Source organism: Phaseolus vulgaris, chromosome 3 (genome assembly GCF_000499845.2).
Source record: "Phaseolus vulgaris cultivar G19833 chromosome 3, P. vulgaris v2.0, whole genome shotgun sequence".
In the NCBI taxonomy this organism is placed as follows: Eukaryota; Viridiplantae; Streptophyta; class Magnoliopsida; order Fabales; family Fabaceae; genus Phaseolus; species Phaseolus vulgaris.
The window spans coordinates 45,230,213-45,254,795 of NC_023757.2; the positions used below are offsets into that span (position 1 = coordinate 45,230,213).

General features: G+C 29.0%; 1 protein-coding gene across 1 annotated transcript; it reads right to left on the reverse strand.

Annotated features, from left to right (window-relative positions):
* Positions 1-2,272: 2,272 nt before the first annotated feature.
* LOC137808102 (transcription factor KUA1) lies at positions 2,273-8,241 on the reverse strand. Its single transcript, XM_068609052.1, has 3 exons — positions 7,521-8,241; positions 3,535-3,743; positions 2,273-3,102 (listed from the first exon to the last, which is right to left on the reverse strand). The coding sequence occupies exons 1-3, from the start codon at positions 7,807-7,809 to the stop codon at positions 2,599-2,601; spliced, it is 1,002 nt and encodes a 333-aa protein (XP_068465153.1). The 5' UTR covers positions 7,810-8,241; the 3' UTR covers positions 2,273-2,598.
* Positions 8,242-24,583: the final 16,342 nt, after the last annotated feature.

Here is a 24,583-nt window from a genome sequence, read left to right on the forward strand (position 1 = left end):
TTTTTTAATTAAAGGATAAGATTATTCAATTAAAAGATGATAAACGGAAATTATTAAATGATGTGTCTTCTTTATGTAATGTTATAACTTATTTTTTATTTATTAAAAAATAAAATTTTCCAATTAAAATATAACAAAAAGAATTTACCAAATTATGTATTCTCTTTGTATCAGATGTTCTAGATATTCTAGATTAAAGTGTTTTCAATGGTGTATTTAAAGTGTTTTCTTTCTTCCGAATTTTAACTAGAGTTATCAATATGTAAATATGTAAAGAGTAGGCTTACTTAATTTTAATAAAAATGTAGTTATTTTAGACTTTATAAATCTACTTTAGTAGGAGAGTTGAAACCAAATTTTAAATTATTGAAATAATCATGAAAAAATATTAGAGTACAAATATACATAATATATAAATATATATATATATCACTTTATTTTTTTAAATTATGTTAAACTATTATTAGATTGTGTTGAAGTGTTTTTTTTATCTGATGAATAAGGTTTTGAGTGAGTCAGGTTTGATTTTTCCCACTAAAATAATTGTAATTTTTTAAGGTGAATCTAACTCCCATAGTGGATCACATTGGTTCACGACACGACCTTATCCTACTTTGAAAATTCTAATTTAAATAATCTTATTATCTTTATTTTTTGTTTTTTTTTCAATTTTATGGTTGAAGATAACTTTTTTTTGGTTAAAACTATTGAAGTAAAAATAAATAAAAGAGATTTTTTAAAGAATGACGTATTTTCACTTGTATTTTTTTTGATAAATGTATAATCCACTCATTTCACTATTTTATTTACTATTTTGCTGGCTGTAACACCCAAAAAAATATATTTAATTATTACAATACAAATTCTACATATTTATATACAAGCTTAGAGTTTTTCAAAACATTTATAATATATGATTAGAACTTATAAAAATACTAATATTTTTTCAAATCAACACCCTAAAGCTCTCCAAACCCTCCAGACCCTCCGACACCTACCTGTATGATTGATTATTTGTCTGTGTACAATCATCACAGTTCAGATACAACAAAAAAAACAAGGGTAAACTAGTGAAAATAAATTTGTATAATATACACAATTAAATCAAAAGAGAAAACCAAATTACATGAATCAATTTCTCAATTATTCAATTTTCTTCAAATTCAAACATAAAACAATCACATAGATCTCACATGAATCTACACATATAGGATATCAACAAACAGAATAACAACTAACACTTTTTGGAAGACCCGTATTAAGTAAGTTTTACCAGAAACTAACACTTGATCCAAAGATTATCAGCGAATCCAACGGAAAGGATAGAGTTCAATACAACCTAAGTCATGCATATCATATGTCACAGTGTGCATGAACTCTCCCATCAGCTTCTCACAACCTGATATCTTAGTTTATGTAATTTAGATTATCAGTGAAACTCGAAGATCTCTGTAATCACATACACATCAATACTTAATACACGAACAAATATCAATTCATACATTATCCCAAATGTATGAATACAATTTTATACCATTTTTATCGTATAATATCATTCAAAACACAATCCATAATATTCAAAAATCCATCCTATTTAACATAAGAAATAACACTGATTAAACCCTATTTGAAATAAAAGATATTTAGTAAGTAAAACATGTTTTAGAATAGAAAATCAGAAAGAAAAAAAAAATCATTCCAAAATATTTTTTGGAAACACATTTTTTATTTTTGATAAATACAGAATTCATATAATGTATTATAGAAAATATGTTCCGGGAACATTAAAAAGAGGAGAAACCCGAAAGTTATTTTTTAAAGGAATAAAATAGTCTTTTCTGAAAATGATGGAATGGAAGAAGAAATTTGTTCTGGGTGCAGGAAGAAACACCCAAATAAATAAATATATATATATTGACATCTTTAAAATGTTGAGCTCTAAACTAAGCTTTAAACAAAATCCAAGGCAAATAAGGGTTTTTAAAACTTAACCATACCTGAAAAAAAACACATTTATATTAAATGGATTGTCCAACTTATATTAAATAAAACTAAAACAATCAAACATAGATGATTGGTGCAATTATTTTATATAATTTAAGATGATTGATAAGGTATTAATTGCACCAGTGTGATAAAGTTATTTGAACCCATGCATTAGATAGTTTAGATTTAAGGAAAAAGTAAGCTGATTCAAAGTGAGTTTAACCTATCTCAACCCATTTCAAACCCTACCAAGGAAGTACAGTTCTTGATTTTCTGTCTCACTCTGTTAATCACTTCAAACATTCTAATCCAGCACTCACAACTTGGTACATTGTCAAACTGCACAATCAAACATTAACTTTACATAACCCTGACAAATAAAATCACTGAACGAACATAAAGTTTTAGTTTAGACCCCAAGTAACTCCTAGACGCTACTGCCTACAAGCAAATAAATAAACTAGGTTAATCACTGTGAATGGACAAAGAAAAAATTATTTAGGTTACCCCACAAACAGATGTATGATGAACAACACAAGACCACATTCTGAGCCCGGCATTGAACGGTAATGCTTACATAACAATCCCTTCCTCGGAAGACGAGGCACACAGTTAAACTGCATGGATGGCACTGCCATTCATATTTGAACTGCCACATGTCGGTGTTGCATGGAAAGCTGACTGTCTCGAGGGTCCTTCTTCAAGAAGTTTAAGAGACAGGGAGGAGGGGCCTGCATCACCAATAGACTCCCCTAAACTCAGTTTTGAGATGCCAACCAGTTCATCAACATTGATAGGGCTTTTAGAATGTACTGCAGTTGGCTTCAGCACTTCATGCGTCTCCTTCTTGATGGGCTCTGGACTGTATCCGGACCAATAGGGCAGAGGAAACGGGAACACTGGAGAATAGTATGCAGGATATAAGACTGGATAAGATGATTGTGTGTTTTCAGGCTTTGATGGGGCAGGATCTCCATCATTTGAGTTTGTGGAATCCATGGATTCACACTCTTCGTCGAGGGGAGGAGGCGCAGGCAAGGGGTTATTGCCTTCTGTTTCAACCGGTAACTGATTAGCTGACAAGAAGTCTTGCTGTACCATTGGAGTGTCAGCTCCCTGAAAAATCACAACAAAAAATACAAGAAATCTAGAAAAATTAGAAGGGTTCAAGGACAAAGGGAAATTACATATTTCTAATAACAACTCGAAAAAGCATCCATGAGAAAATGCAACGTTTATCTCTAAACTACCCTAGGGCAATGTTATGAAATATAATCTAAACAAAAGCTATCAATACACGGAAGCTAGTAAAGATCCAAACTTGTAAAATCCACTGCAGAGGAAAGGAAATGGGAAATTTTCATCAATTACAGACATCAATATATTTTTTGAGATTAACTAACTTATTTGTCACAGGAGTCAGAACATATCACACTATCTTCAAAGAAAGAAGCATATTTGGATAATCTAATATATGCCCATGAAGTAATGAACAAATTATGCAGCATCAATTTCATGGTATGCATTTTGATAAATAAGGGTACAAACTTCATCTGCAACAATATCAAACAAGCTGGACCGTCTTTTCCGCCTGGACACGTTGCTTTGCCTGATGAAATATTTTTGTGCATGACTGGCCACTTGAGTAGGTGTCCTTGATATAACATAGTTCCTTGCAATTCCACGCCAATCACCTTTGCCCAGCTTCTGCAATCCAAGTAAAAACATTCTATGTTCCTCCTCAGTCCAGGGAACACCTGTACAAAAGAAATTGTAAATTAAACCTTGTCATAAAAACATAAAAAATTGTGCTTGACCAGAAATGGATGACAAATTAAAATCTTTTAGGCTTCTGTAATCCTCGTCAGAGCTAAGCTTACAACAACAAACCAAGGTTTTACCCACTGGGGGGGTCAGTTAGATGATATCAAATGACACCATAATGTTCTATTGTGAATCATATCTATACACAGAATTTACCTGAGTCATTCTTAATGGTTTCCATATAATTCTTCCTCCTCCATCTAATATACTTTTATTGCTAAAGCTCTAACAGGTCTTCTCTATCCATGTCAAAACCACCTAAGGAATATTCTAATAGATTTTCTACTACAGGTGCTATCCCAATTTTCTCTCTAATTCATTCTTTCCAAATCCTATCTTGTCTTGTATGTTCAAAACATCCACTGTCAAATTCTCATCTCAAATACATTGATTTTATTTTTTGGTTGGTTTCTAATCGCCTGACTACATCTCACCTTCATTGAGCTTATAGTCGTGCAGTAAGTTTTTCTTTATGTTTGAATACCTTTTTGTAACAAATAACACCTGAGCCACTCATCCCTTTTATCCACCCCACTTAATCCCATGGTTGACATCACCCACCACTTCTGGTTCTCCAGGTTTTCACCTCTAGGGTAGGATAGATGTGCCTCTAGCTAGCCTCACATTTCATATACTCTTTTAATTCTGCTTAAATGGAAGCCACAAGCTTCCAACTTGTCTCCACTCTCCCATCTCATCCCATTTAATTCTGCTCTCGAATCCCCAACTAGGACTGTATCATATGCAGGAAGCATGTAGGTGGCATCAACTATGCTCAGTAAGCTCATCCCATTTAATTTCTAATACATCTTTCAATGATATTTTATTCCATAGGCACATGTTGCCTTTTTCATCCTTCACACATTTTACTCTCTTCAGGGCTCTTTAGAAAGTGGGGAGTTAGAGAATCAGAAAAATGTGAAAGAAAATATATTGAAGATAGGACAATAGTTAAGCATAATGTGAAAATAAAATAAAAAACACAAAATTGCATAAACGTTCACACACCATTAAAGTAGGAAACAAAAGAGACAAGTTATCATTATGATCTAATTATTGGAACTATATGTAATATGAAAGCACTAAGAAATATAGTTTCCATGAAAATACTATAATTTAAATAAACGAAGTCAAGAGAAAAAAAATGGAATTTTAAAGAAAAATAAGATTTATAAACCCTAAGCCACACCATATTCTAATAGAGCACACATATTTGAGAAAGGAAGGAAGAGAAAAGTTAATGAATAGAGGAAAGAGGAATGGAAAATCTAGACACCCTCTTAGAGAATTGTCAATTGTCTCCAGGTAAGTCCCCCCCCCCCGTACGCTTCCCACTTCCCATATTGTATGGATAATTTATTTGAATCAATTTATATGTTTCCTAAACTTTATGAATGAATGTGTTAGGGTTCCATTAGAGTTTAGACAAATCAATACATTACTAGTGAGTTTCTATGGGATTTTATAGCTATTGATTGACTATATATATGTGTGTTCCTTTTCATGATTGAAGGGTTTGGGTGATATGAAATGCCCCTATTATTACGATTGTTAATTGTTATGTAATTCCCCTATATAAACAAATATGAATATTTTATTCCATATATGACTGATATGTTGGCCTCCTAGTTGAAAGATGAATTGTATGTTTACCTCATAGAATGACTTAGAAATAATTGTTTATAAGAAAGCATTTATAAGACTGTACACCCTCTTTGGCAAGAGAAGGATAATAACTCCTTCTTTCTCCAAATAGTGGTTGACACTCCACAAAATATACATAAAAAGTTATGTTTAAAAGGAAAGAATATTAAGACAGAACGTCCTTTTTTACAAGAAAAGAATATTCATCTCCTTTGGTTCTCAAAAGATGGTATCACCCCTTGGTTGTCAAAGAGCCCCTTTAGGTTCTCTTTGACAAGGGAAGGATGTATGGCAAAATCAAGGAGGACACTCCTTGAGATTATAAGCTCAGGTTTGCCAATAAGACAGAAAAGAAAAGCTAGAGTAGTAAATGCTAAGAAAGATTATAAAGCTACGAGAATGTTATGTGTTTTGATGTCATGGTTTATATGTGATGACATGTTAAGCATGTAATGTTATAACAGTTTATGCATAAAATATATGATGTTATTATGTCCCTTGGATGCTCACTAAAACCTTCGTTTTATTAGTTTAAATTAAAACGTTTTAGATAAAACAGGGCTTGCAGGAAAGAGGTGAGTATCATGTTTTTGTAATTGAAGTCCTCCTGTGTGGGGCATTCATTAGTCTTTTTACTTTTAATTACAATATTATAAAGATTTATGACTAATTCGTAATCCAAGATTGAGATGTTGAGATTTTATTTTATAAGTTTTTTTAATGTAATTCTGCATTATACATATAAGTACGGTAATAACTGTGAATACAAGCACCAAACTAACCAAGTGATTGTAAAAGGCCCATGATAGATCATATGACCTATTCCTCCACCTACACTCTAGTACACCCCCAACATCATGCCTAGATGTTACAAAATGACTCAATCAACTTCAAAAATAAGGTGGAAAATGAAACTACAGTATCTAAGCCTATACCAGGTGTTTCCTTGAAGTATCAAGGAGTCAATTAACAAGAAGAATATGACTCAAGAACAAGGTGACCCCCTCCCCACCTTTTTCTAACAAGAGTTTCAAAAATATTTTATGGGTGGGTGAGTATGAGGCAAAGAGGGGACTAGGAACCAGACTTAGTCAATATATCAATCATGTTTACAGTGTGAATGAAACATATAGAACTGTATAATCAAATTGGTGTTCTCATATACCATCTTTTTTATGAACAGGACATGTCCTATTTGCAATTAGTAGCAAAAAATTTAAATGCCTTGTGACTTACAAGTGTCTTTTTGTCACCCTATCTTCTGATATATCTAGCATGAGCATCAGTCAGTATAGACCCTGCATCAATGCTTGTTAAACTTACATAAACCTCTTTGAACTAATTGGTTACCTTTTATATTATAAACAAAAATGTCCAAAAACTACAGCAGCAGTTTCCATGCAGCTGAAATAGAGAAATGTATGCACATAGTGTACCGCCATAATTACGGTACACTTTCAAATCAAACTAAAAGTAATCCAATAGAAAGCATAATAAACCTGTCTATAGGCGCATAAGATGTCTCTAGGCTAATCTGGCTCAAAACCTGGTCTTCTTCACAGGTCAAACTAGCAAAAACTTAGACAGACAAGTTCCTTACCGATTAGAACCTTCAGTGAGCCACACAAGCAACTTCTTCTCAGAGAACATGATAATTACAGAATACAAACACACTCAATCCATTTCTAAACATTTCCCAGATTCAAAATCTAGCCAGCCAAGCACAAATACATACTTCGCACAAACACTCAAACAATTCAATCATGAAAAAAAAAAACCCTTCATAAAGCTAACTAGTACCTTTCTTGTCTAGTTATTCCCACAGTGACACCAGACAAAAACAGAAAGATTATTTTGACCAAAACTGGCGTAATCCAAACTCAGACAAACCACACAATTATCCCAATTTAATCAACTCCACCTAACTCAATCAACCAGTGTAAACACACCAACAAAAAAAAACATTCCAACTACCAACCAATTTCCAAAAACCAGCATGCAATTCCCCGAGTAACCTTCAAGTCCAGTAAAAAAAAAGTAATCTTTTTTTAGATAAGGAATCCAACCCTTCTTTCTTTCACGGGAGCTAGAAGAAGAGCCGGGAACGAAGTCCTCGGAGGCGTAACCATCGGCCGCGGTAACGTGATCGGGGGTTTCACCAGGAGAACCCGGGTTGTTTGACCCAACATGGAGAGGTCCGGACCCGGAACCAGCATAATGGGTGAGATTACCCATACTAGCACTCTTCCGGATCGACCCGTCGGTTAATCGGACTCCGAAGAGCTTAACTCCACGATTGGGGCAGGTCCTGGAATTGTGCCCATTGTGGCTGCAATGGGAGCACCGTCGGGTCATGGCACGTTCGCAGCCGGATCCGCCTAAAGGACAGTAGGAGGCTGTGGGAGCGGGTCTTGGGGATCCGAATCACGGGATCCGAGACATGAAATGGAAGTTTTAAGGTTATTTAGGTGTGGTAAGAGGGAATAGGTGTTGTGATGTGTTGTTTTGGGTTATGTAATGTTTTTGTTACGGTGGGTCTCCCTCGGCTTTCGCAGATGGGAGAGAAAGAGATGACCATCAGCACAACACTATCCATTTATCTTGTCCTGGATAAAGAGAATAATTACCGTGCATCTGGCTGTATTTGAAACCGTGGTCCTTCTTCATTTTTGACTGTTCATTTGGTGGGTGGGATCTTGCGTGGCACTATTTCGAGACTTTGAACTCAGGATAGGGTGCGCTTTTCAATAGTTACTTATCAAGTTAATCAGAGTATCAGATAGTTATGCGCCTCCTTCCACATTACTTCCAAATAACTTCCTAAGGTCCTGACGCGTGTTCTAATACAAAGTTTTAAATAAATTATAATTGAATTAATATTTTTATTTTTTATATTTTCTTACCGCAACATTTCTATATTATTACTGATAAATTAGTATATACAAAATTTTATCATTCCATAAGCCTGGTGCGGTTATTGAAAATATTTTTTTGTAAATTAAATTTTAAATAAGAAATTATTTGTATTTGAAAATATTTTAACCACTTCAAAAATTTATTGCAAAGATAAAATATAACTTACACATTTAAAATTATGGATTGTAGAAACTAAAATAAAAATTAATTGTAAATATAAATGTTGAATAATCATTAAAAAGATTATCGTTTATTTGTAGTTTATAATTAAATGACAACATACAAAATTAATTATAATTGTTATGTTCTATTAAAATTAATTAATGTAAAGTTTAATTTCTATATTTGCTAATTGTAACTGCATAATTAGTTATAATAAAACTTTGATTATTTTTATTTTAAAAGTATGAAAGTAATTATTAAATTATTTGTATTTGCTTGTATTTTTTAAAATATCTCCTTGACTTTAATAATGAAGTATAAATTTATTTATATTGATGTAATTTTTTTAGATGTGTTTTTTAATGTTGTTTAACTAAAAATATTGAATGATAAAATAGGAAGGGTAAATAATAGGTATATAATTTTATGTTTTTTTGTCTTAAGTGTAACAGAGTGATATAAGCTTTGAATAAGTTTTGTTTGTTAAGAGAATGAACTAATGTGATATCCCACAATGACTATGTTTGTTGTAACCGTAGACATTAGGAAACAGATAACATATATATTAAAATTCATGATAAAAATATATTTTAATATACGAGTTATATGTTAACTATCCATCGAATAATTTAAATTTCAATATAAAATACTTTTATTTGGTAGTTAGTTTTTAAAATATTTAATTTGATTTTAAAACAATAACAAAAGTTATTTGATATGATTTACTAGGGCCATTAAAGAAACTAATTCATATGGGTATGCAATTGAACTAAACTGTATTAAAAAATTGAATTATTTTGAAACAAAAATTATGAGTACACTGAGGTAAGTTGTAAATTATGAAACTGAAAACATGCTTTAAAATAATATATTTGTTTAAAATCATCTAAACAATTTAGATAATTTAAAAAGTTTATAAACCATTTTGGCTACTTCCAGTTTTCACCAAACTTGAAATATAGTGGAATTAATTTTATTTAAATAATTATATAGTTAATAATATTTAATTAATTATTACAGTTGTATAACAAGTACATTAAACTCAAAGGGAATATTAATACTAACTAAATTTATTAAAAAATATATCTTAAAGAATATATTTTTAAATATGATATGTTTTATTCAATTTTTTTTTCTCAGCATGTGTTTATACATCTCCTACTAAATTTATAAATAAATAATCATTAACTTTTAAAAAAATAAAGGTAAAGAAAAACATATATGATTATTCCTGGTAAATATAATACTTTCTTTGGAAACAGAAAAAGGTCACACTTAAAAACAAAGAATGACAAAGATTTGTTTGGTCCAAAAGCTATCTTAAAATTAGTACCCAATAAAATATTAAAACGATAATTACGCATATTCATTTACTCCTTATCCAAACTCTTTTGGCAAGTTGCATGTAATAAAATAATAACATATTCTATCTTATCCGTTTGGAATTAATCAATGTCATTCCAATGCAACTCAAAATAATCACAATTTCTTAATTCTTATATTTTTTTTATAAGATTTAAAAAGTAACCAAACTATGATATGTAATTGTTATCTCAATCTTAAGAAACGGGTTATAAAGATTTTTTTTAGTTTTCTAATAATAGTATGATCAGAATGTTTGTCTTTGTATATAATTAATTTATTTTTTCTATAAAATTATAATATCTAAAAATTTTGTTTTTAAGGATTTTTTATCTATACTTTTCAAATGAATGTTTCTAAATAAAAGATGAATAAATACTATTAAATTAGTTAATTTGATAAACAAATAACGTTTTATACAATGTTAAGGTTTGAAATAATTAAATTTTTAATCAGTATAATTTTAACAAAATATTGCATCATTTAATATAATAACATGTATTTAATTAGTTTAGCTTTAATTTACAATTATGAACTGTCTTGATGGTGTATGTTAAATAATTTAGAACAAATAAACAACAACAATAAAAGGATAGAATCATTTACAACATGAATTAGGTATAAAGAAATTTTAAATATATATATATATATATATATATATATATTAACCACAACAACAATAAATTTGTATTAATAGCAACACTAATTTTACTTTAACAGCAACAATAAATTCGCATTAACCACAATAATAATACAACTAGCAGAATGGCACAATGTTCTTAAATTAAGTAAATGTATGATTCTTTTTCTTACAAAGACAATTTTATTTGCTATAAAAAATTACAACATAATCAAACATATAATATAATTCATTATTTTAAAATCAATAAAATTAATTTCTTAATTCAAAATACAATAAAACTTTATTATTAAACCTCAAGAAAAGAATTTCAGAACTCATGTTAAATATCATGGGTTTAAGAATCTCCGTAAAATACCATGAGTTAGAAAATTTTCATAAAAAGTACAGGCTCAATGGTCATCGACAACAGTCTTAGCAAGAAATCACAATTCATTCACACTTATACTATTATATCTAAGGAGAAGAAACACTAAATTAAACACTATCTTTTTCTTACTCCAATATTGTTTCTTCCATCACCTTACTACTCCAAATTGGATTTCTCTCTTTAACTTTCCTCAATTTTTTTCCTATTTTATTCTCATATCAATATTTGATTTTATGGACATTGCGTCATTTCCTATATTTTTTTAAAAAATTAAATTTTTAAATTTTCAAACCCTAAAGCCTTTTCGAAACACTTCAAATATTTTAAATTTTAATATTTTTCAAAAATTTAAATTTAAATTTTTCAAAATTTTTAAATTTAATTTTTAAATTTTTTTAAACTTTCAAACCCTAAAACCTTTTCGAAATTCAAATTTTTTAAATTTTCAAAATATTTTCATCTTTAACTTTCTTTAATTTTTTTTCTTTCTATTTTATCCTTATATCAATATTTGATTTTATTTCATTACTATGGGCATGGCGTCATTTTCTATTTTTTCAAAAATTTTAAATTTTAAATTTTCAAACCTAAAACATTTTCGAAACACTTAAAATTTCAAAATTTTCAAATTTTCAAACCCTAAAGCCTTTTCGAAACACTTTAAATTTCGAAATTTTTAAATTTAATATTTTTAAATTTTCAAAATTTTAAAATTTTAAAATTTAAAATTTTCAAAATTTCAAAATCTTTCAATATAAAACTAAATTGAAAGCTTTATAAACCCATCAAACATCTTTTTCATTTTCCAGAGTTTGAATAAGTGAGGAAGAAGTTTTCCATTTGATATAATGAGAAATTTTCCATTTGATTTTGTCATATCTTACCATTTTAGTTAGTTCAATCAAAGAACTTACGATCGTATTGACACATGCTCTTTTTTCATGTTGATGTTCGTGTTGTTTCTTTTCTCTATCTCTTTTGAGTTTTATCTTCTGTTGAGTGAAAATTAGTGTTGTCCTTTTTGTTGTTGATTAGTTGTGGATGTTCGGGGGTTTTCTGCAGTGGCTATGGATCGTTGATTGGGAAAATCTCTATAAGCTTTGGTGTTTACGGTATGTTATGTGAAAATCTCTCCAAGGTTGCCTTTTTTTTTTCAAGGAACAAAAGAAGTTGACAATTTATTAGCTTTAGTTTTGTTTTAGAGTATGCAATATACTGCTGTAAGTTATTGGGAAGAAGAATTTGTTGAAGACCTTCTTGAGCATCATAAGAGGTTTGTTTTCTGATAAATAGTTTAACATTTCTTCCTTTTAAAAATGAAAATAAAATATCTTCTACAAAAAAAACAATCGATGATAATTTCCCAATACATAGACTTTAGGAGAAACGAGATTTGATTGTATTTGAAATTATGAATGTCGTTACCTTGGGTATACATATTTGAGTTATTCACAAATTAAAATATTTGTATACTATATATACCATAAGTTAGAATCAATTATCATGTTGTGTTTTAAATATTACTCGAAGATTGTAACTTTAACAACAAAGAAACCACAATTTCTCTCCTTTTCTTTTCTTCATCCAGCAGTTCTCCTTCAAGGAAGACATCAAGGTATTGCTTTATCAAGTTCCAAAATTGAAAACTGAAGGTACCAACAATGCCAACAACACCAACACTGTAAGGAATACTTCTTTTTGACATTTGTAGGATACCAGTTGGGAAAAACTTTCTTGGATATTTTCAATTCCATGTTGTAAGCATACTAGTCCAAATCTCCATCATGAACATGACCCATGCTTTCTACCGACCCATCACAACATAGTACCAGTACATAAATGACCGAAGAATAACAAGTTTGTTGAAGATGGTTGCTGCCTCTTCAAGATTGTGTTTGATGAAGACCTATATGTTGTGTTTGATGAAGACTTTTATGTACATTTCATGTGTATTGTTGCTTTGCTTTAAGTATGTCTTAGTTAGTGCTTAGAGGTAGTCTAAGAGTGGGCTTTTTGCTGAGTAACTCACCTCATAACCACTGGCCATGTGTTAAGAACAAGCATAAGTTTTCTTAAACTGTTTTTCACATGTTTTACACAAAAACACGTTTACTGCATAAAAATAAATTTGTTCTTTTCTAAATAAACATATTCATTTTCTTCACTGATGCCTTGGCTAAAGTCTTGTGAAAATTTGATTTTGTGCATCAGGTATTTTGACTAAGTCTTCTTCTTTTCAAAACGACTGAGTTTTAAATTGTTAAACTTTCTCTGTTTTCGTTTTGAAAAATAAATCTGTTCATCTGTAAATGAATAGATTCTTTTTGCCTCTGGTGCCATGTCAAGCTTAAACGTTTTTCTGTTTTATCTCAGCACCAGAATGGTTGACTAAGTCTCCTCACTTAACAAATTCTCTAACTGCTTTTGAAAATAAATCAGTTCATTTTATTTTCAATCTGTTCATTTTATAACAGCTTTAACTGTTTTTCAAAATTCTGTTATAAGCTGGCTTTCTATAAAATGCAAACTTGTTTCTGAGTTTAATAACGATTCAAACAGTTCATACATTTGCAAAAAACAAGTTTTGACAGCAGAGAGTTAAGTGTTTTCAAAGGATTAACATTTGTTCTTCAAAGATTTCAAAAATCACAAAGTGCTTGTTCTTGGTTTGGTTCCAAAAGCTTGGTGTGAGGTGCAGCTACTGTTCTAGCAATCTTGCCTACTGGTTTAAGGCAGATCTGTGTATCCTCAATCAGGTGTAGTCGTTTCACATCTCTATCTTGTAATAGTTTGGTTGAACACTCTTCTTGATAGGTGTTCTTGAAGAGTGGGTGTGAGTGTATGCTGAAATAGGTTTTTTCAGCAAGAGTACCTAAGTTCTTGTAGGTTTCAAGAACTGTGGGAATTGTACTTGGTTGTACTGTGTGTTAGTGATTTCCACCTGTTGTTGGTGAAGACTGGATGTAGCTCAGGTTGAGTGAACCAGTATAATTGCTTGTGTTCATTCTCTCTCACTCTCTGCAATTTCGTTTCTGCATAACTGATAAAACAGCAAAGAAATAAATCTGTTCAATTGAAAATAAATCTGTTCTTTCTGGGCATTGTGCATACTGTTCTTGATTTCTGAAAAAGCTGTCTTAATCTGATAAGAACATATATAATCTGCTAAAAGCCATTGGAACAGATTGACTGTGATAGGCCGCTCAAGAAACTGTAAATGCTATTAATTGAACCTTAAACAAATTGCTTAAAGTTGAAGCTTGCTGTTCTGTGATTCATTGTTCTTAATTTCTGGAAAATTGCTTGACATCAAGAAGAACACTCATAGTCTGTTAAAAGCCACTGGAACAGCTTGTTTGCAAAGGTCACTCAATTAATTAGCATGCTATCAATTGAACCTTAATCACTTGCTTGAAATTGAAGCTTGCTGGTTTGTGTTTCACTGTTTTTCAAATATGATATTTGTGTGTGTGCTGCTGGAAATTCTCACTGCATAATCTTGTGATTAACCTTGCTGAATTAAAAGCTTTTCAAACAAAAACAGTGTTGAAATAAATCTGTTCATTTTCACATAAATCGATTTATTTTCTGTAAAACTGTGTTAAACACTGTTTCTGCGAGAAAGTTTTAAAAGGTCAATTCACCCCCCCTCTTGAACTTTGGCACTATTAAACCCAACAAAGTTGACCCTCATTGACACTTCTTTATATCAGTAGCCATCTGGTTTTGCTGCAGCAAGTTCAACCTCACTAGAGTGCACACCATATGCAGTACCAACAATAGAGCACTTCAAAAAGTTCATCTTCAAGTTGGTCTCTCCATCCAAATTCATAATCTCCATTTTTTTTTGGCAGATCATTTTGTTGCAAAATTTCAATTGATTTTTTCTCACAATCAACCTGTTGTTCCAAGAAAATACAAACATGGTTTTAACAACCATGTTTGTATTTTCTAAGAACAATAGATTGATTATGAGAAACAACAATCAGTTGAAATTTTGCATCAGGATCATCTGCCAAAAAAAAATGGAGGATATGAATTTGGATGGTGAGACCAACTTGAAGATGAACTTTTTGAAGTGCTTTATTTGTTTTACTGCATATTGTGTACACTCTAGTGAGGTTGAACTAGCTGCAGCAAAACAAATGACTTCTGATATTTTGGAGATCAAGATGTAAAGCTTTATAAAGAAGTGTTAATTAAGGTCAACTTGTTATTCTTGGGTCATTTCTTTACTAGTACTATGTTGTGATGGGTCGGTAGAAAGCATGGGTCATGTTCATGATGAAGATTTGGACTAGTATGCTTGCAATATGGAATTGAAAATATCCAAGAAAGTTTTTCCCAACTGGTATCCTACAAATGTCAAAAAGAAGTATTCCTGACAGTGTTGGTATTGCTGGTTCCTTCGGTTTTGAAGTTTGAATTGTAAATTTTAATATATGATGTTAATTTTCGTGTATATTGTAATTTTTACATTTTCAATTACTTAGAATTATATATAAATAGGATTTCTCACTTTAACTTTCTCCCTTTTTTTTCTATTTTATTCTTATATCAATATTTGATTTTATTTCATTATTATGGACATTGCGTCATTTTCTAAATTTTTCAAACCCTAAAGCTTATTCGAAACACTTCAAAAAATTTAAATTTTAATATTTTCAAAAATTTAATATTTTCAAAAATTTTAAATTTAATATTTTCAAAAAAAAATTAAATTAAATTTTTTTAAAATTATTAAATTTTTAAACCCTAAAACCTTTTCAAAATTCAAGTTTTTTAAATTTTCAAAATATTTTCATCTTTAACTTTCTTTAAATTTTTTTTCTTTCTATTTTATCCTTATATCAATACTTTATTTCATTATTATGGGTATATATATTAACCACAACAACAATAAATTTGTATTAATAGCAACACTAATTTTACTTTAACAGCAACAATAAATTCGCATTAACCACAACAACAATAATACTACTAGCAGAATGCTAAAATGTTTTAAATTAAGTAAATGTATGATTTTTTTTTACAAGACAATTTTATTTGCTATAAAAAATTACAACATAATCAAACATGTAATATAATTCATTATTTTAAAATCAATAAAATTAATTTCTTAATTCAAAATACAATAAAATTTTATTATTAAATCTCAAGGAAAGTATTCCAGAACCCTGTTAAATATCATGAGTTTAAGAACCTCCATAAAATACCATGAGTTTCAAAATTTTCATAAAAAGTACAGGCCCAATGGTCATCGAAAATCGTCTTAGCAAGGAATCACAATTTAGCCACACTTATATCTATTATATCTAAGGAGAATAAACACTAAATAAAACACTATCTTTTTCTTACTCCAATATTATTTCTTCCATCACCTTACTGCCCCAACTTGGATCACAAGTCATTGTTACTAAACTCAACAACAACTGATGTTTATAATTGTTTTATATATCAAAATAATTGCATTATCTATAAGATGTGGGCTTCAAAGTCATATGTGTTTTTTTGCTAAAGATTGCAAAAACATATTGCGAGGATAAATTAACTTTATTACTTCTCATTTTTACTGTGAATTAATCATTAGATGCATTTATTTTAAAATGCCTTAATTTAAAATATTTCAAAATTATGAGAATTAAATATTAAAAATTATAACTAAAACTAAAATTGTACATAAAATATACATACATCAAAAGATAAAATAAAATAAGTCAGACTTTTTTGAAGTATGAGCCCGTAAAAAAAATAGATATTATATAAACTAACTATTATCAATCATAAAAAATATGTAAATATGGTTGAAATACTTATTATCCAGGATTAGTTGTTGAAATATTTATTATCCAAGGTTATTTTGCTGAGTTTTTAAAATAAATTTTTGAAACTTTCGAAAACTTATTTGTAATGTAAAGTTACACTTTTAAAATTTTAGAGAATTTAGTTATAAATATATAAAATATATTAAAACTATGTATTTTTTAATCATTTATTTATAAATAAATTTAATTATATTTATTTATTAAAGTTTGAAAATATAGAATGTTTTATTGAGATTTTACGTTGAGTTTATTAAGATTCTATTTTGATTAGGTATAAAATCATCTTATATAGTTTGTGTAAGATTATTATACGACAAGGGTATATAAAAAATGGGGTAAAAAATGAAAAAAATATGTTAATGGTGTAATTTTAGAAGAAAACTGTTTGGAGAGGAAATATTTGTAAAATATGCAATAAATTTGATTATTATATATGAAAATATTTTTATTGTATTTTGAATTAAGAAATTAATTTTATTGATTTTAAAATAATGAATTATATTATATGTTTGATTATGTTAATTTAAACATTCTGGCATTCTGCTAGTTGTATTATTGTTGTTGTTAGTGCGAATTTATTGTTTCTGTTAAAGTAAAATTATTGTTGCTATTAATACAAATTTATTGTTGTTGTGGTTAATATATATATTAAATTGTTGTGGTTAAATTACATTAAATTATATATGAAAATTTTGGGAGATGGAATTTTAAGTATGGAATTTTGTTATTGAAGAAAGTTTAGATATTTAGTCAGAGAGAAGTAGAATAAATAAACTTTAATATAAGTTTTTTTAAATATTGGTTTTTTGAATTGATAAATTAATTAAATAGCTATGCTGATTGAAATATGTGTATATTATTTTTATAATTATGTATCCGTGTTTTCATTGTCAGTAACAACTGTAATGATCTCGTAATTAAATTACATGGAGGTGAATATTGCAGGTGAAAAGAAATAGAATAAGAGAAGTATGAATACTCTTCCATATTAATTAAGAGTGAATTTTTAAAGTTAATAGATCATAACATTCACCATTAAATGTTGGAAAGGGAATGTGAGAGAAACTTTTTTTCAATAAGAAAATGGTTCGGGATATCAATTGTTAGAAATTTTGAAGAGAAAAATGAGAGTTTGCTTTGATGAGACCTAGATGCGTTAATACTTAACCCTATAATTTTGTATAAAGAGTTTTCATGATAATAAATAATAAACAAGTTATATGAATATTCTTATATGAATATTCTAAGGCATGTTTTACATAAATTGAAGCTCATTAAATGTTTTAAGTAAAGTCATAATCATAAATGCTTTTTTAAGAGATAAAATGAATCAAAGATGAGTATAGATATAAGACTATATACGCCTTAAAAATGACTAAAAGTTTTTATATAGAAATTGTATATTCTACCATGTTCATTTTAGAAAATAAAAAAGAAAACAAAAGAAATGCATTGTGATTCATAAATGCTTTTTTAAGAGATAAAATGAATCAAAGATGAGTATAGATATAAGACTATATACGCCTTAAAAATGACTAAAAGTTTTTATATAGAAATTGTATATTCTACCATGTTCATTTTAGAAAATAAAAAAGAAAACAAAAGAAATGCATTGTGATTCATAATCATATTGTATCATGCTTTTATTATTTTTTTAATTGTTTCCTTACGAAGATAAGATAAAGTTATAAAATATTAAAATTTATTAAAACTTCTAATTAGCACAAGTATAGGAATGTAATATGTGATATACGATGATGTTGATAAAATATGATTAAAAGGATGCAAACTAAGCAAGTTTGAGATAGTTAAAAAAAATACACATGTGTTATTCAATTTTTCAATATTCATAAATTCTTACTTGTTTTTTTGTGAATGAGTTAAAATTTTGTATTTTTTCAATTAGTGAAATTAATCCCATGAGCTTAAATTACTCTTTTCTTATGAGTTCTTTATAACTTGTTTTATGGTTTTAATTTTAGAGAGAGATTAAGATGGAATAATCAAAAATGATTTATATACTTGTGATAGTTAGAAGTGATTTATGTGCTAGTAATGAGTTGAATAGTGAAACCTCCTATAAGTTATTATAGAGGAAAATTATTGAATATAATTAATGTGTTTGGATGAATCAATATAAAATTATTATTTTTTATTTTATTTTATTGATTTGCTACAAGATTTAGTATGGTTCTGGGTGAGAAGAGAAGAATTTAAGGTTCTACTCAATTTTCATTCTAAAATAAAGTGCTCTAACATATATTTAACAAAGAATGAAATGTATATTAAAGGAAAAAATACCAAACTCAATGTTTTAATAGTACCGACACACTAACAGCTCGCAGATATTTTTACGAAGATAAGTTGAGTTAATGATTTTTACCTACCAACTTGAACTTGAGAGTGTATTAAAGAAATAATAATTATGAAATTATACGCAATTATTGTATACAATATTGTACTCAATTATTTAATAATGATAGAATCTCACTATGGATGGATAATAAAAACATCTTTTTTCTTTTTATATACAATTTTCTTATAAGCAAAAAATTAAAAAGATTGAAGACTGTTGAATTAACAAATTTGTGACATGTACATTGTACTAATCCCAAACATGAGGTTGCAAAAAGAACCAAAGGACTCCTAAATTAGTAATTTTACACAACCACAAGTGGTGAAAATACAAAAGTCGGAAGAGGAGATAACGGCGACAACGGTTGAACGTTGAAAATCTCCTTCACATCACTATCCCAAAACCCACGGCATTAACGACATCTCCCTAAAACAGTTCACCTCCTGTTCTGTCGTTTTCTCTTTCTTCACCTCCTCTACCTTCGTGATCTTCCCCTACCAACTTTAGGGGAGTATTAAAGAAATAATAAATTATCAAATTTTACGCAATTATTGTATGTAATATTGTACGATATTGTACCCCAATTATAAGCAATTAATTTAATAATGATAGAATCTCATGATGAGTGGATCCCTACCTAATTAGATTGTAATTTGGAAAGAGAAAGTCTCGCTACACTAGTATATATTTCCTATACATGAAGTGTGTACATACAATTTCAATTTTCTTATAGTTTTGATTGAAGACTTCCATTATAACTACTCGTTTAGGGTAAAACCTCAAATTGAACCAATTTCACATACAAAATAACTCATTCAAATCATTTTCATACTATAAGTACCTTGATGGTCTAAAGTTTAGACAAAAACGAAAATCAATTTTATGTTATAATACATGAACAACAGAAAACATATTTAATCCTTAATTTATTAGAAGATACTACTTGAAAATAAAGAAAATTGAAATTGAAAAGTTTATATAGTTATAGCACACTAATAATTAGTAAAGGGTAAAAAAAAAAATTTAGTCTTTTATTTATATTTCATGATTTTAGTCTTTTATTTATTAGAATATTAATTTAGTCCTTTTAATTTTTAAAATCATTCAAAATATTTTTCATTCGTTTAAAACTTTTAAAACTGAAAAATTGGACTAAGGTTGATTAAAGAAAGTGGGGGTGTGAAAACGAAATGAGAACAAAAATGATAAGTGTGAAACGCTAGATTGTGGGGTTCTGCTAAGTCACATGATGTTGGGTGTCCAAATAACAAATGAAAGGTTTTGTTCTTGAAAAATAGGTCGTCTTTGTGAATCAAGTAAGGAACTTCATTAATAAATCATCAATATCAGTAGAATGTAAGGGGAGAACATTTTGTTCCCTAAGTTTACCCTGAGATCTCAGGCGTTTGAACAATTGAGCATACCATGGAAGAGGTGTTTCATTATAAAACTTCTTGGTAAAAATATATAGGTTTCTTGATGATGAAGGATTTGGAAGCTTGATGGCAAATTTGACCTGATGGATATTTATATCGCAAGGATATACTTTATGGTGACTTTTGATTCAGAAATACATACGGATAATGTTATGAGCAAGGGTCCATGGATGATCTTTGATCACTGCCTCCTCATTTGATCTTGGACACCAATTTTCATTACTCCAGAAGCAAGAATTGAAATATCATTGGTTTTGTTACATACAAAAGTATCAACCACTTCAAACCTAGAATATTTAGTATATTAAGAAATAAGTGTATTCTTAGTATTGTCTTCCTTTATGGTAAATATCTTATCCCTTCTATATTGAGTCTTATTATTGACTCAATTCAATAATAAAGGCTAATTAGTAGAATTTTTTTATTTACGTTGATACAACATTAATCTCCGATATGAACATCGGCAAAAGATCTAGTACGCAACATCGGCTGGGACATGACGATACAGGTTTGGATATGTTTTATTGGATTAGGTTAGTGTATTGATGCCCTAGTATGACATAGGATCGATTTGCACGTGTTTGTGTGGAGATTGACTTCAGTATTCTGACTGTGGATAAATTGTACTTGAAACAAATCCTTTTTAAGTATTAACAGTGGATGAGAATTTAGACAAGAATATGGAGAGTGATAATAGTGAACAAGTAAGTTCCAAGAAATTGAATTTTCCATATGCAGATCCCAATTCATGGGACATTATTTAAAAGTAAGGCATACTGGACATGTGACAGCTTCTAGAAAGAATAATAAAAAAGGGTTAGAGTTGACATTTTGTGTGCAAGGTGTGGTGAATGCGAAAGGAAGAAGAGAAGTTTTATCATGCATCCGTTTTCATTGTCTTTCAAACACATTGTATGTTTGTTGCAAAGACTCCTTAAAAAATTATATTTGTTATTTATTTGAAGCCTAAAGCAATGTGGGAGCTATTTGGGTCCCTGTGGACAAAGCTAACACTTTTTAACACCAGGGAAGTCTGAGGCCACATGTTGTGACCTTCTTAACCTTTTATGCAGGGTTTCAATGGATGTGCACGGCAGTATATGCATCTCCCTAATATAATGGTTCTCGGGTTGTGTGGAGCTTTCATTCACTCCTTGTGGTTTCTTAATTATTTAGATTTTATTTAGATTTGAAGATGGATTTAAGAGAGTGAAAAAGAGTCGATATATGAGTGAGTGGAAAGTGAGATTATTTCGATCAAGAAAAAGAAAGTAAAAAAATAAAATAAAATAAAAAAATTATGAAAAATTGTGTTTGATGTAATAGGTGTGATTTACAAATTGTTTTATTAATTGATAAAAATATTAAATTAGAAATTTCTACATGAAAATCTTTTTCGCTCAACATTGTTATAGAGAGATAAAATAATGTCATTTTAGTATTTTCACTTCATTCTACATGATTTTCCTCTCCTTTCTAAGCATGTGAGCGAATGTCCCATATTTAAGCATATGAATTGATAGTAACATTGTGATCTTCGTACCTAAACCCTAAACCCTAAACAACATTAATGAAAAGAAAAATATTTTTTCTCTCACACAATTTTTTACCTACATTTAACAACTACTTTTCATAATAAAATATTATATTAAAATAATAATAATTATAAAATAAAGATTAATTAAGTTTCAATAAATTTGAGTATTTTTAATTATTTTATTATTATTTTTTTTTGCCTATTGAGTACTTAAAAATTTTATATTTTTTATTTGAGTATTTCTTGTTTAGTTTTTTTGTCTTGTCATCTTGGTTAGTTGTCCCACATATTATTTTGTATTAATATTAACATCGTAATTCTGTAGCTAATATAAAAAATAACTTTTATTGTTAGATGAAGATAAAAAAAAAAAACTAAATACAATTTTAGAATTATTAATTTTGACACACCTTAACTCTCTAAATAGTAAATAACAAATATTATTGTTAATGGAATTTAAACAATCCCAAATATGCACTTTCTCTAAAACAACACTTACTAGGTTGATAACGAGATACATATATATATAAAAGAATTATTAAATGGAATAAAGCACGAAAAAGAAGTATTTAAAAATTCATTATAATAGAAAAAGCAAAATTAATAATTGAAAAGAAGTATTATAATTTTTTTAATAAAAGTAATGTTTCAATCTGATTTAAAATAATTTTGAAATATAATAATCAATATATTATCCTCAATCTAAAATATTTTTCTTGTAATTAAGACATCTTGATTGTAGGGTAATGCATTATGAGGCTGTGACACTTCTCTTAAATGGCGTATTCGTGTTCGACATACGTATCGAACACCGACACTAGTATGTTACTCGTAGGACATGTATTGGTGAAGTGTCCAATTCAAAAAAATTTGTTGGATTTCTGAAAATTCTAACACGATTCTAACACAATTTTAAAATATATTTATGCTAAAAAACTGAAATATATTTTTGTGCACATAAATCGTTATTGTCAACTTATATAATTATATAATATATAAATTTGCGTTCTTGTGTCCATATCGTATCATGTCTGTATCAATATTTGTGTGAACTAACTAATTTGGTTAAACTGGGTTTGCAAACAAAAATAGACAAACCATAAAAAGAAACTAATTTACAAATCATCGAGCTTCATAGCATATAAATATAAATTTAGAAGTAAAAAAATAATTTGGCGTGATATTCTAAATTCAAATTTGTTGTTGCAGGAGAAAAACATTGACTTGAGAAGAAACAAAACAATTCTGAAGCAAAAGAAGTTATTTTGGAATAACATATAAAAAATATGACAGTTAAAGTTACTTGGAAGAATAGAAAGGAACGGAAAATCCTGCCTATATCCAAGGAAAAGAAAATGAAAACAAAATTTAGACCTAACATTTCATTCAACATCTATTTTCTTAAATCTTACATTGCATATTATTTTCTTTTCCTTCTTTTTCTATTTTATTTTAACGAAATTAGTGAAATTAAGCGCACCTGTTGTTTTGCTCAGTATTTTGATGCTTTGGGTTTGTTGGGCTTGAGTATAATTCAGCCCAATACCTTTTTTTTAACACACCATATATATATATAACGCAGTTTTGCTACGTTACACACAATAATACAAAACTTTTTTTTTTCTTTTTCTACGTGTCTCTCACTTACAACGCTGTGCATGAGTCATCTTCTTCTTTCTTGAGCTTCTTGCGCTGTTCCCTCTAATGGAGAAAGTCAATACCGTAAAAGAATGAAGAGTATTGGTGGAGATGGAGAAAAGAATAATGATGAAGGTAGCATCAACACTGTGAATTTTTCTCTCTCTCCAAATTTAAAATCACAAAAATTTGGGAGCCAGGATCTAACGGTTCCCATTGGGTGTGATGCTTGTTATATTCATTTGAATGGAATTCAGTTTATTTTGTGTCTGACACTGGTAATCGTTCTTTCATCCTCTCTTCTCCTCTTCTTTCCTCTCTCTCGCATTCGCATTTCCCACGGTACATCACATTCCTCATTTTGTTTCTGTTTTCTACATTTTTAGATCTGTCAATTTTCTTCTTGTTTTTTCAAGAAGATGGCAGACGCTGACGATATTCAATCCCTTGTTTGTGATAATGGAACAGGAATGATTAAGGTACACGATGTTGATAAAATCCATGTATGGTTTTCAATTGGGCCATTTTCCTTCTCTCTACATTTATCTCCTTTTCGAATGCAATTTCATCATAAATTCATTTTATGCTTCTACATATAAGCCCACCAAAGTTAGTTTCAAGTTGCTTACACAACTTCTCTTTCTTTCACTTGGAGGATAGACAATTCTTTCTTTTCTTTTTCTTTAATTCTTTCTGTTGTAGTGTAGAGTACTCATTTTTTATGATTCCATTTTTAAAAATTCGGGCACAGGAGTTGCTTAAAAAAATCCTACAAAAGGTTCCATAGAGCACCATGGGTTTTGACTTTCGAATCCCGGTTATGGGAATCTGAATACTAGAATCTCTGTGAACACAATCTTCCTTGTGGTTATTTCTAACTGTTAAGT